General features: G+C 34.2%; 1 protein-coding gene across 5 annotated transcripts in view; it reads left to right on the top strand.

Moving 5' to 3' along the window:
- Positions 1–12,779, top strand: part of LOC110033847 (carboxyl-terminal-processing peptidase 2, chloroplastic) — a 32,579-nt gene extending 19,800 nt beyond the window's left edge. For 3 of the 5 annotated variants that reach the window (XM_020737980.1, XM_020737977.1, XM_020737976.1), the window contains exons 10-16: positions 6,740–6,815; positions 6,883–6,924; positions 8,427–8,535; positions 11,083–11,180; positions 11,256–11,349; positions 12,180–12,301; positions 12,536–12,779. In XM_020737980.1, coding sequence (XP_020593639.1) covers positions 6,740–6,815; positions 6,883–6,924; positions 8,427–8,535; positions 11,083–11,180; positions 11,256–11,349; positions 12,180–12,301; positions 12,536–12,551 — 557 coding nt within the window. In that variant the 3' untranslated portion in view covers positions 12,552–12,779. Of the gene's footprint in view, positions 1–6,739; positions 6,816–6,882; positions 6,925–8,426; positions 8,536–11,082; positions 11,181–11,255; positions 11,350–12,179; positions 12,302–12,535 lie in introns of those variants that run through there. The other 2 variants (XM_020737978.1, XM_020737979.1) reach the window with 2 other exon arrangements.
- Positions 12,780–13,109: the final 330 nt, after the last annotated feature.

The following is a 13,109-nucleotide window of genomic DNA, read 5'->3' as shown; positions in this document are numbered from 1 at the left end:
AGCATCAATTATACTACCAAGGTTGACCAACTGCCATGAAGAGTAGTCATAGTGAATAACAGCCATGTGTTCCTTTACCAACTGACACGGGTCCCTCACCTCCGTCTTCTATTCAACCTCCTCAGTCTACACAACCCACACCTTCTCCTTTTCAACCTCCTCAGTCTACACAACCCACTCCTCAGGAACTTCGGGTCTATACAAGACGAAATAGAACTGCTGAAAGAATAGAGAACCTAACACCGCTTCCAGCTGCTGTCCAAGAATCTAATCCGGCTCCAAAATTCTCTGAAACTCACTCAGGTACGAAATTTATAGACACTAGTGATTATGAGCTTACCCCGTCTGTGAAAGATGATTCTGATGTTCCTTGCACTCAACATCCTATTGCCCGATTTGTTTCATATGAGAGGTTATCTCCTCCCTATCGTGCATTTGTAACTGCTATTGACAGCATAAAAGTTCCGAATTTTATTCAAGAAGCTCTCTCACACCCGGAATGGAGAAAAGCTGTGAATGAAGAAGTTGTTGCACTAGAAAAGAGTGGAACGTGGATTGTGTCTGATTTGCCCAAGGATACGAAACCAGTAGGATGCAGGTGGTTATTCACAATCAAATGTAAGGCAGACGGAAACATAGATTGGTTAAAAGCCCGACTGGTTGCAAAAGGTTATAATCAGTCCTACGGAATTGACTACCAAGAGACATTTGCCCCAGTAGCCAAACTGAACTCCATTAGAATCCTACTCTCCATTGCAGCAAACCGAGACTGACCCCTTATGCAACTTGAAGTCAAAAATGCATTCCTTAATGAAGATCTTGAAGAGGATGTATACATGGATTTATCGCCTGGTCTTGAAGGGTCCTTCCCTAGTGGCAAAGTATGCAAGCTCCAGAAATCTCTGTATGGTCTCAAACAATCTCCCCGTGCTTGGTCTGCTTGATTCACCAATTCAGTAATCAAGTGTGGTTATACTCAAAGCCAGGCTGATCATACAATGGTCACAAAAAGATCCGAGAAGAAAATTGTTGTACTTATTGTGTATGTTGATGACATCATTCTTACCAGTGATCACACTGAAGAATTGACAAAGCTAAAGAAGTTTCTAGCCCATGAATTCGAAATCAAGGACCTCGGAGATTAGAAGTTCTTCTTGGGAATGGAAGCTACAAGATCCAAAATGGGGATCTCCGTAACTCAAAGGAAGTACACATTGGACCTATTGAAAGAAACTGGTATGCTTGGATGCAAACGAATAGACACTCCAATAGACCCGTACCGTATAAAAAGATTGAATAGACCCGTATAAAAAGATTGGAATGGAGAATGATAGTTTACCTGTCAACAAAGAACGATATCAGCGGCTTGTTGGAAGACTTATTTACTTATCCCACAACAGACCATACATAAGTTTTTCAGTAAGTATAGTAAGTCAATTCATGAACTGTCCTATTGAGGAACATATGGGAGCTGTCAACCGTATCTTAAGATACTTAAAGATGATACATGGGAAAAGATTATTATTCAAAAGGAATGATAGTCAAAAGGTAGAAGTCTTTACTGATGCTGACTGGGCAGGAGATATATCCACCGACAATCAACCTCTGGGTATTGCTCGTATGTATGCGGCAATCTAGTGACATGGAGAAGTAAGAAGCAATCGGTGGTATCTCGGAGTAACGCAGAAGCAGAATACAGAGCACTGACGCTTGGTATCTGTGAAGGAATGTGGATCAAAAAATTTCTCAAAGAGCTTGGAATTATGGGAGAAAATTCTATCAAGTTGTTCTGTGACAATCAAGCTGTAATCAGTATCGCAAAGAATCATGTTCATCATGACCGAATGAAACACATTGAGATTTATCGAAACTTCATTTCAGAGAAGGTGGACAATGGAATCATTGAATTGGTTTATACTCCTTCTAGAGACCAAACCGCAGACATTCTCACCAAGGCTCTCCCTAAGTCCAGTTTTGATGAGCTAACAAACAAGTTGGGCATGTACAATCTGTACAACCTACCTTGAGGGGGAGTGTGGAATTACGCTCATTATTATTTACTTTAATTCTATTTAGTACTTGTTATATTTAGTCATAGTATAAAAAGAGTAATTCCTTAATTATAGGTATTCATGTTTATTCCATAATTATAAGAATTACTTAATTGTAGGAAGATTTTTTCCCTCATTTTATCTCTTGTACTCGCCTATTTATAGGTGAATTATCTATGTATTCAATGAGAAAAAATGTTATTCAAAATTCACAAAAATTAATCCACAAAAGTTAAGATTCAATATATGTCAATTACATGGAGTTGGACTAGGCCATAATCAAACAAAATTGCCATTTGCATGCCTTCCTATGCTCTTCTTTATTTTTGGATAGATTTTCATTTTTTTCTTAATCTATATTGTTAGGTTTTATCATCTTCGTTGGATAATATTAAGTTTAATTTGAATGTTTTGTTAGGACTATATTTAGTTTCAGATAGGGTTATATTTGTATTAAATCTATTTGACTTTATTTTTATAACCCATTTCTATATATAGGAACTGTTGACTTGTATTTAGAAGGAATTTTGTTGAAATGAAAATTAATTATTTTTATGCCAATTGAGTGCTCCTTAGATTCGAGTTGTATATGGAAATCATTCCAAATTTTGAATGCAAAGCACTTCCTCTTTCCCCTTTCCCCTTTCCATCAATATGTTGTGAATGATGTAAGATTTTCATGAAAACTTCTTTCACTTTGACTGCTAGCAAAAGCTTTTCCTACTATACGAATATATGTTTCCACAAAATTTATCCAGAGAAGCAAAATAATACAATTGGTGAAGCTAACAAGTTAGCATACGAGAAGTAATTTTTTGTGGGGATTCTAACCATGTTTCTCAATGAAATGAAGAGGGCTAATATTATGACAGGTGGTGCAGAATTTTCCAACAAATTTCTTAAATTTTAATTAATGAAAAGTCAATTTTTATTTTGGCTGAGATATCCATATGAAGGTTACTAATCCCATCTGATGCAAGACTCGATATTCTCATGAAAGAGGGACTTCAGCGATACTACTTCCATGATTTCTCGGCATAATGGAACCTCCCGTGATCGTGGGATGCAATCCTGCTTGAGATGTAGTCCTAGTTCAATTTCAACAATTTTTTTTTAATTTTTTGGTTTGTTGCCTATATCTCATTTTTTAGTTAGGTTATATCTTATTAGGAAACTTCTATATATGTTGTATGGTGACTCTTTGGATTTCAGTTTTCTGATTTTATGATTTTTGAGCGTTTATTATCTAATTTTTTAGTTAGTTATATCCTATGGCAAGTGGCGTGTCTATAGCTTGCTTAAGAATAGGTGGCGGATCTTCCTCGCCAACAGTATTTAATGTTAATGTTTTCATTCAGGAAGTTAATCTTAAAATAAAGTTTACTTGAATTAGAAAGTACGTGAGGTTGAGGAGATTATAGTTTTGAAATTTGAAGGGAGAAAGTGAAGACTTATGCGAGGAAGCTAACCAAATCTTTTTAGGTAATGATTAATATAATTATTTATTTGTGTTATTTTAATTGTATGTCATTAGATAAATTAAGTATTTTTTTAAGGATAGATTTCTTATCAAATGTTATTGACATTCTTTTAATGTTGGTTGTTGTCCAAAGAAGTTAGTTGAGGAGAAATATTTTAGGGGTATCTCGAAAGCAAAGGTGAATAATTATTTTCTTATATGTGTTAAATTTAAAGTTTATTCAATAAAGAATTTTTTTAATGCCTTAGACAATTATTTTATGCACGTTGTAGCTTACAAATTAAAGAAAATGTATTAGAAAAGGGAAAATGAATTTTTAATGTTTTTAAAAGGAGATAATTTAAAAGCAAATGAAATGATAGTTAAATGTTTAAGTTATACTGGATAATCTCTAGATAGTAATGACAGAGGATGCAATGTATCCGTGCTTGTTAAAGAAAATAATAAAAATGTATATTTGGGTACAATTTAAAGGTGCCTTCGGGCACATTTTTTATGATACCTTCGGGTATGACTATCATCATGTGATGACTATTAAAAGTGATAAATTTGTAAATACTTAAAGTAAAATGAGAATAGATAAACTTAAAGTTTTAATGAAATAAACTGCATTTTTTTTTTGTCATTCATGCATAACATAACATAAGAATTTAATGCATATTAGATTATAATTACTCACGAAGTTATACTTACAATAGAAGTTAATGTTTTCTTTCAGGAGAAGAAAATTTTAGGTTCATATGTCTGATAGAAGAGACTTAGTTTACAGGAGGAGGACTACTGTTGCTATGTAGATTGGTTAAGATAGTTCTCTTTACCATTTATTCCAGACATTGATATATTGTTTAATACTGGCTTGAGATGCTATTTTTGGATGTTATTATTTTCGGATGCTTTGATTTTATTGCATTTTATAGATTAGTGACTCTATTATATGTATTGAAAGTTATAAAAATGTGGATAGATGTTAATATCATCCGATCACTATTCCCGTCTTATTTAATTCTAAGTGTCGGGTTAGGTCGTGACAGTTCCCTAGAACAAGTGAGTTAAATTGAAAGTCATCAAACTCAGGAAGAATGTTTCTTTGTGGTGGGAGAACTTGATGTGTATTCAATAGCTGGAATGGGAAGAGTAAGATCATCATCAGCTGTAAGATGATAAGGGAGATGCAGTGCAAATACCTTTTTCTATATTACCGTATGTTCATAAAATTTCACTACCCATGCCAAAGAGTTTCTTCTGTAGAAGAGTACACAACTGAATTTGATCAAATCATGTTGAAATGTGAATTAATGGAACCGGATAAGCACATTGTAGTGAGTTATTTTGGAGGATTGAGACCTTCAATTGACAATGTGATATAGTTACAATCTTATTGGATATCACAGGATTTTCATATCTCAGCCTTGAAAGTGAGAGACAACACAACAATATTGAGTCCCCACCACCCTTAAAATAGAGTTTAGCCATCGAATCAGACAGTAAGAGTATACCTAGTAGAGCACCCAAGCTAATTCCATCAAAAGAGAAGCTAATCTAGAGTAGATAAAACGTGGAGCCCACTAATACCCCCAAATTCATTCTAGCTTGGAAGTGCTTCAAGTGTCATGACTTTGGGCACACTGGGTCTGAATGCTCAAACAGAGGGATGCTCTATTTTATTGAGCTGGGAGCCGTTGGAGAAATTGATAGTGACACAAGAGAATAAGAATGTCAAAGAGGACTATCTATTTCCACTTGACGAGGGAGACCACTTGACGAGGGAGACCACTTGACGAGGGAGAGATACTAGTAATTCAATAGGTTCTTGAGGCTGAGCTTGTGATAGAAGTTCCAACAAGATTAACATTTTTCGTCCTAAATGATAGTGAGCCCAAGAGTTGATACTGGACACATAGAAACCCCAACTAAGTGAATTTTAGGATTGTCTGACGTATAACCTGCCCGTTAAGGTTGCCACTACTGAGGGTGGTCTAAAATTCCATAGATTTCATTCTAGGATCAGTTCCACTAGATAAACTTGTTTATCATATATTCCCTTCTGAGTATGAGTGGGAAAAATATGTTTTATATTTAATGACTTGACGCTTGATTTGTGAGAATACCCGTCTACGTGCAGTTTCAGCTCTAGTTGTGCCAAAAGTGAATGGTTATTTATTCTATCAGGATATACTTTGGAATGACATGTATTTTAGAGTTGTTTGAGATGGATGTGAGCGTAGATTTTATATTGGAGTTATCTCTGACACAACAATATAATAACTTCATTATGATTATGACAGGTCGATCCCAGAAGCTTCCTGAGAGGAGGACAAAAATCCTACCCTTGGAGAGTGGTTCGGGATTTGATATTATCACGAAAGCGGGACTTTCGCGGTATCACTTGCGCTTTTTTGTTGGATCGTGGAACCTTCCACGATCGTAGGATGACATCCTGCTCGGGATGAAGTCTCAGTTCAATTTCAGCAATTTTTTTTCCTTATTTTGTTTATTTTTTCTATTTTTTATTTTCTAATTAGGTTATTTCCTATGAAGAAGTTTTTATATATGTTGTCTGGTGGCTGTTTGGATTTTTGTTTTTCTGTTTTATAAATTTTAAGTTTTTTCTCTTATTTTCTGCTCTTTGGAGTGTTGTATCATCTTCTTGTTACAAGTTGTGTGTTTTAGCTTGCTTGGCACAGGTGGTGGATCAATCTCACCACCCGTGCCACTCTTTACTGCTATTTTCAGTTCTGATAGCCGTCGAATGCGCTGAATATGCTGTGCAACAGCAATTTCATCTCATATACCCTTCGAAACATTGTTATCCTCCCCTATTATTTGTTCTTTGCTGTTCCACAACCACCCTATCACTATATCTGCTTCCCAAACAACTTCTAGAAGGCCCAGAACAATACCGCCTTTCTTTTAGTAGAAGATAGATATTGAAATGAAAGAAACTTTTAAGCAAAACAATTTCTCAAAAAAAACTCGGTTTGAGAAATAATCTATGCAGTGCACCTTATTTTTTTAGTTTTTGTACTGTACTGATGCTCTCTTGTCTGTCAGGAACGGGCCTCATAAATACGCAAACTGAGAGTTTATACATCGTTTAACTCAATACTTTGGAATGATAATTTTTCTGATAGCTATAATGTGTGATTTTTGTGTATAGCTTGGATAGTTCTCATTTTTAATTCCACTCTTATCATTGTTCTTCTTGCAGAGGCCGTGAGGGATGCTATCGAGTCTTTAAGAGGCAGTGGTGTAAAATCCTTTGTGTTGGATCTTCGAGATAACAGGTGATTTGTAGCATGTATCAGTACCAATTTAACTTGCATATTGATTTGTCTACTGTGGTTGATGCAGTGGTGGATTGTTTGCTGAAGGTATTGAAACTGCTAAGATTTGGTAAGTATTTTTTTTCTTTGCGGCATTAACATATATGCTAACCATTTCCTTTGTATTTACATAACCTAAACTTAGATTTTTACATTGCCACCTAAATATTTCATATCACATAAAAAATACCACGATTTTAACTTTAAAAAGTGAAATACAACTCATCCATGTGTAAGTTTGTATGTATGTGCATTTTGAAGTTTAGGTGCTAGATATGTAAATGCATAAGAATTGAGTGGTATGTATGTAAATCTTCCTTTCTTTTCTACTGTTTGTCATATCTTGGTTTTTAGCTATCGTTCTTTCACTTTTTATTCTATTTGTATGCGAATTAATATGCACGAGCCCAATCTCTGCAAAAGTCATGTGTAGGTATCAATGAATAAATAGATAGAGCATTTTGAAGGTAGGTCCAGTAGCCGTGTTAAAATAATGAAATTAGTGCGATAACTGCCCTAGTTTGGTGATCTCATAACCAGCTCTGGAAATTTTGACAATATGCCAGATTGCTTTTGCAGGGAATGTTAAACTCTAACACTAGCAAGGCTTTTTTTTTTTTTTTTTTTTTTTTTTTTTTTTTTTTTTTTTTTTTTTCGTAGTGCACAGGATACGCATGCTTGAAGCCTTTACTTTGTGGAATAAAAGGATGTATGCTCGTCTTTTTTTTTTTTTTGCAAATTTTTAAAATTTACTTAATGATGCTGAAAAAATTTGGGATAGAAAGCATCATTTAATTCGGAAGTCAGTATATAGGAACTTTATATTTGTTATGAGATCCGTCTAATAGAATAAGGAAAGATTTTGGTTCTTATAGCGTATTATTTATGGTAGATTATGCTATGATTTATGACCAAATAAATTGTTAACGCTTTTGCTTTTTCTGTTTTAAGATGGCCCAGAATAAAAGGCGATTACAGTTTTGCAAAACCATCTTGGTCAAAGGAGTCCTGTTATTGGCTAATGGATTGCACATTGCTGATAAATTTTTTATGTGCTAAGGGTGCATTTTCAATTTTCCGAGTTGGTGCAATTGAAGCACCTCTTATTCAAACATTCTTCTTTTAATTTATTGTGTTAACTCCTGTTGCCTTGCTAGCCTTTCTAGCCTTGCTAGTGTTGGAGTTCTCAGAATATTAACTTCACTCAAAAGCATAAATTTGCGTCTTCTCTATTTAAAAATCTGGAACAACGGGATAGTATTTGAAATTTGATTCATAATATAATAGGTGGTTATTTCTCAAATAAATAATTTCAGTAATGCCAATGTTTTTATGAGTTCATTTTCAGAGATTTGACGTTTATCAGACTGCTACTGATCTTCCTTTTATAAATGTAACGCTAGTTTTTGGTTGTGCTTGTATTATTTTCTGGGGCTAAATCTGCCATTTCAAGTTGCTGTATTGATTTTGCTCTTTATCGTTGAACCCATTTGTGGTGTTTGTGATTGCTTTTTGAAAGTGTGATTTATATATGTGACTCGTTGACCTATATTGAAATTTTTTGTTGATCAGGTTGGAAAAAGGTGTAATTGTTTATATTTGCGATAGCCGTGGAGTCCGTGATATATATGAGACAGATGGAAGCAATGCCATTGCTGCATCAGAGCCTCTGATTGTGTTGGTATGGCTTTTCTTTAGATGAAACTTGCCGAAAACATAGAAGATTTTTTTTAATTCTATTTAATGGATTTAATTTTGATTGGTGATGTTGCTAGCATGAGGGCTAATGCTAATTTAATTTAGATTATGGTTTACATCTATTGGAAGGCTCAATGCTTAATCATGATTCGAAAGGCTTGTTACTTCTGTGCTTACCCAGATTAATTGGGTTTGAATGAGGCTTACATTTGGAACTTGAAATTTTGATTTAATTGGTTTGTTTGTTTTGCATTGTTCTCAATTAATAGGCATGAGAATATGTCATTTAGGTTTCTTATTTGGTATTAAGAATCCTCGCATTTTGAGAATGCAGTGTAAATTAATACTACCTTTTGATTCATTAAGGTTGTTTGGTCAGTTGTAAAATAAATACAAGAAATTTTTTTTTATGTTTGGTTTGTTATAAAATGAATTCAATTTTTTAATCAATAATTTAAATTTTTAATAAATATTTTCACAATATTAATATAAATTAAAAAAATAGTTTATTTCTAGGGCACGTATATGTAGGATTTAGGGTACGACATGGGGGCGGTGATGTGAGTTAGCTGGTGCCGAGTTGTGGAGTAGCGTTGGGATCAAGTTCGGGGCATGAGACAGTGACATGTACTTGTGGGAAGGGTCATTGGTTGGAAGTTAGTTCTGGCATGGGGCACAACATCGCATTTGACAATCATTGACAATGTTGTTTTTAGGGGTGTTATGTGTCAGGGACAGTTGCATTTGGAATTTGCTCGATTTGGAATTCATAAAATAAATAATCCTTTTAGAGTATTACAATTTCTCTAGAAAAATACTTTACATTTTTTTATGTAATACCGAATTAAAAAAAAAAATCAAAACCCATGCTCTCTTTTGAAATATGGAACTTATTGTTCTATTTCTGAGTTGTCCAGAAGGCTAGGTTTTATAGTTTTGCCTGCTCACATATGAGACTTATGATTTGTATATTGGAATTATCTCAATATTAGTTCTTATGAACTTGCTATATGGGCAAGGCAATAACACCCTATCTACCTCTAGTTAGAGGTTATGGGTGTATCAACAAAGTTTTAATCGCACAATGACCATACATTCTTCTACCAAATGACTATGAAGTTATCGCAAGGCGTTTTTTAAGCATGACAATCGATGTTGAGCATTCATCTCGGTTTAATTTGGTTTAAGATGAATGGTGGGAGGCTTAGCTTTGACTCGATAAAAATTCCTCTAGCTTAGCCTAATCAAGATCATAGAGGCGTCCTTAAAACTAATCGGATTGAAGATCAATGACCTTATAATTTAGCCGAATTGAAGATCAGCAATTGTTTTTTTTTTTACTTGCTTTTGTGTGCGATGGAATTGTTTTTTTGAGAGAGGACTTGCACATAATGAAGTTAGAAGGTGTGAGATTGGAGGGTGTTATGTTGTTGGTCACATGGAATTTGAGTTCATTATTGTTGATTTTTTTATTGGGAGCAAAGCGAAGAGAGTTATGAACTCTAGGCTAGCACTGAAGGGAGATAGGGCTAAGTTGCGAAGTAATGTAGACCAGGATTATCGGTAATGTGGCGGGGTCTTATTCTGCACTGAGGTGCAACAATGAGAGTATTTTAGCAAGAGAGTAGGGAGCAAACTGGTTGTTGGTGAGGTGGACTAGAGGATCACAGCAGATGCACTATAAAGGGGGCATAGGGGCAGAAGGGCTAGGGAACAGAATGAAAGAGAGGTTGGTGTGTTAGTGTTAGATGGGAGTATAAGAGGACATGGGTGAGTAATGGGAGAGAATGTGAACAAGAGAGATGCACACAAAGTAGGCTAAAACAGGCAAAACCAGGAGAGGGTCTTAAGCAAAGGTTTGGTGCCTTGTATGCTCGAGACTTGTGTGAAGGCTGATTGTGTGGCTAGCATGGAGATCATGTTGGAGATTCATGAGTTTTCGCTTGGGCCATGGAGGAAACTTAAACAGGTCACTCGGGTGTGCGAAATTTTTATTGTAAACTAGAATTGAAGAACACTACTTGGAAATTGAATCAGAGCGGTTGAGAGAAGGGGATTAGAAAAGGGATGAGTGAACTCAACCAATTTTTTTGTGTAGTGCTGTATTCTTACTAATTCAACTTCAAATTGTTAACGTCCGTGTTATTAATGATTGGGATGAACTAAACTGTTTGGTTTCTTTTTAAAGCTTGCATGGTACAGTGAAATCTAAATAAACATTTGATTTAAACTGTAGCACTCAGTAGGCACCAGCTTATGCGGTCTGTCCATTTTGGTGGACTGGGATTTTGGTTTCCTGCGTTTAGAAACTACACAATTGTAGGCTTTGGCCATGTTCTGTTTGCTGCATGACTTTGCCTTTGCTTAAATATTCTTTTTGTGTGTATTCCATGATAAAAGTTTGACTGGAAAAATTTGAAATTATTTTTTTATTATGCATATTTCAATTTGAAAATATGAATGGTAATGTTTTACAACCGCGTTGCAGATTCTTTACTAAATAAGTAAAACTGTATGCTTCATGTCTTAGGTGAATAGAGGAACTGCTAGTGCCAGTGAGATACTAGCTGGAGCCCTTAAAGATAATAGGCGAGCTGTCTTATATGGGGAGCGTACATTTGGAAAAGGGTAATCAATTTTCTTTTTATGATTAAACCCTCGAAACTGTCTTTATTAGTTTGGCTTATAATTTACTGTACATAGGAAAATACAGTCAGTTTTTGAACTTTCTGATGGCTCTGGCTTGGCTGTCACAGTAGCACGCTATGAAACTCCTGGTCATACTGACATTGACAAGGTTTGTACTTTACATTTCTAAGCCACAGCTACATATATTATTATTCTTATTTATTAATATATTATCATCCTAATATAGTAAACAATAACAAAATTTTGCAAAAAATTAATATTTTTACATCCAAGTATCAAATAAAATAAGGAGGGCTATTCATACAGTGTAGTAAGACAATACAATATTATTAATTCAAAATAGTTTCAACACATATACTCCGTCTCCCACTCCTATTATCCCTATCAATAAGAATGTAACAAGCCACCAAGATTAGAATTTCTAAATTCAAAAGGTGTCATCACTCTCATACTAAATGGATCTTCATTAGAATTATCCGCACAATGATTTGTTTTCTCCACCGCCCCATCCTTAGTTCTCAATTTTCTCCCATTTATCTACCTCATCTTCAATCTCAATCACTTCCTCTATCTAACTAATGACAATTAATAAGAATAATAATTTAAATTTTAAAACAATGACTATGTTGATGTTCAACTTCAATTACATCTCAATTGAATATTATTTGGTAATAAATATTTTTGTAATGTTTTTTCATTTGTATTTATTTTAAAGAAAATCATGGATCTAATTGCACACACCTTAGCAAAATTGAAGTGAGGTGTGCCTTACACTATGTGAGACCCTCATGTTGTATCAAATGAGATGCAATTTTTTTTTAAACTTTTCAAAAATCATAGAGACGAGCCTCAAAGCGCACCTCATTGTTTAGAAGTTACAAACTTTGGGATTAGAATGATCTCATTTAACACTTCTCATTTTTTTTTATATATTTCATCTGAACCTCCATGAAGCTCCAATTTCAAACTTGATATCAGGTCGGAATCATCCCTGACCACACTCTTCCTCCATCATGTCCTCTTGACGAGGATTCATTCTGTGGCAGCCTCATAGATCCAGCTTCAGCCTGCAACATTAACACCGCTGCTCTTTTTTCCAGGTGACTGCCATTAAACTTTTGTACTCACAGAAGATTTACATACATACCACTTAATTCTTATATATTTACAAATCTAACACTTGAACTTCAATTTATACATATATGCCATCTTACACATGTTAGATATGTAAATACATAGGAATTGGGTGGCCTTTATGTAAATTGCCCCTATAGTTATTTGTTGGTTAGTTTCATTTGTCATTTTGTTGATGTGCCTGTTATTCTCTGTATCAGAAGGTTAAAAAGTTAATTGAAGGGCATGTACCTGCTGTGACGCTTCAACATGGCCGGTATTTGTACGTGTTGGTATTTTATTCAAAGGGGATTTAATTGGACGTCTGGTTGTTTAATTCATATGATAGTTATTTAAATTTAAGGGCCGATTTGGGCCATTTTTTTTTTATTTGGGATAATTACATTCAGACCAGCCAAAATATTGATATTTATAAATTAAACCCTCGATGTGATTATTTTTGTACTACCGAATCGATATATTTATGATTTTTAATTTTTTTTTATTTTTTTATTTTATTTATGTTTTAATTTGAAATAGAATGTTTCTAATATTTCAAAACATATTTAGTTATTTAAAAAAAATAATTAAAATATTTAAATTTTGTTTATATTTTTTAAAAAAGCTTACTTCTGTTTAAAAATATATATAAAAACATGTGAATTATTTTTAAAATCTTAACAGCCCCTTATTATTTAAAATACTCTTGTTAAGATTTAATATCAAGCCCTTAACATGATTTTTTTTTCTCAAAATGCTTAATTTGTGGCTTGTAGATACGAAATATATTTTTTT

Source organism: Phalaenopsis equestris, unplaced genomic scaffold (genome assembly GCF_001263595.1).
Source record: "Phalaenopsis equestris unplaced genomic scaffold, ASM126359v1 Scaffold001307, whole genome shotgun sequence".
In the NCBI taxonomy this organism is placed as follows: Eukaryota; Viridiplantae; Streptophyta; class Magnoliopsida; order Asparagales; family Orchidaceae; genus Phalaenopsis; species Phalaenopsis equestris.
Note: the sequence above shows the minus strand (reverse complement) of the source record. Positions and strands in the feature narration are given on the sequence as shown.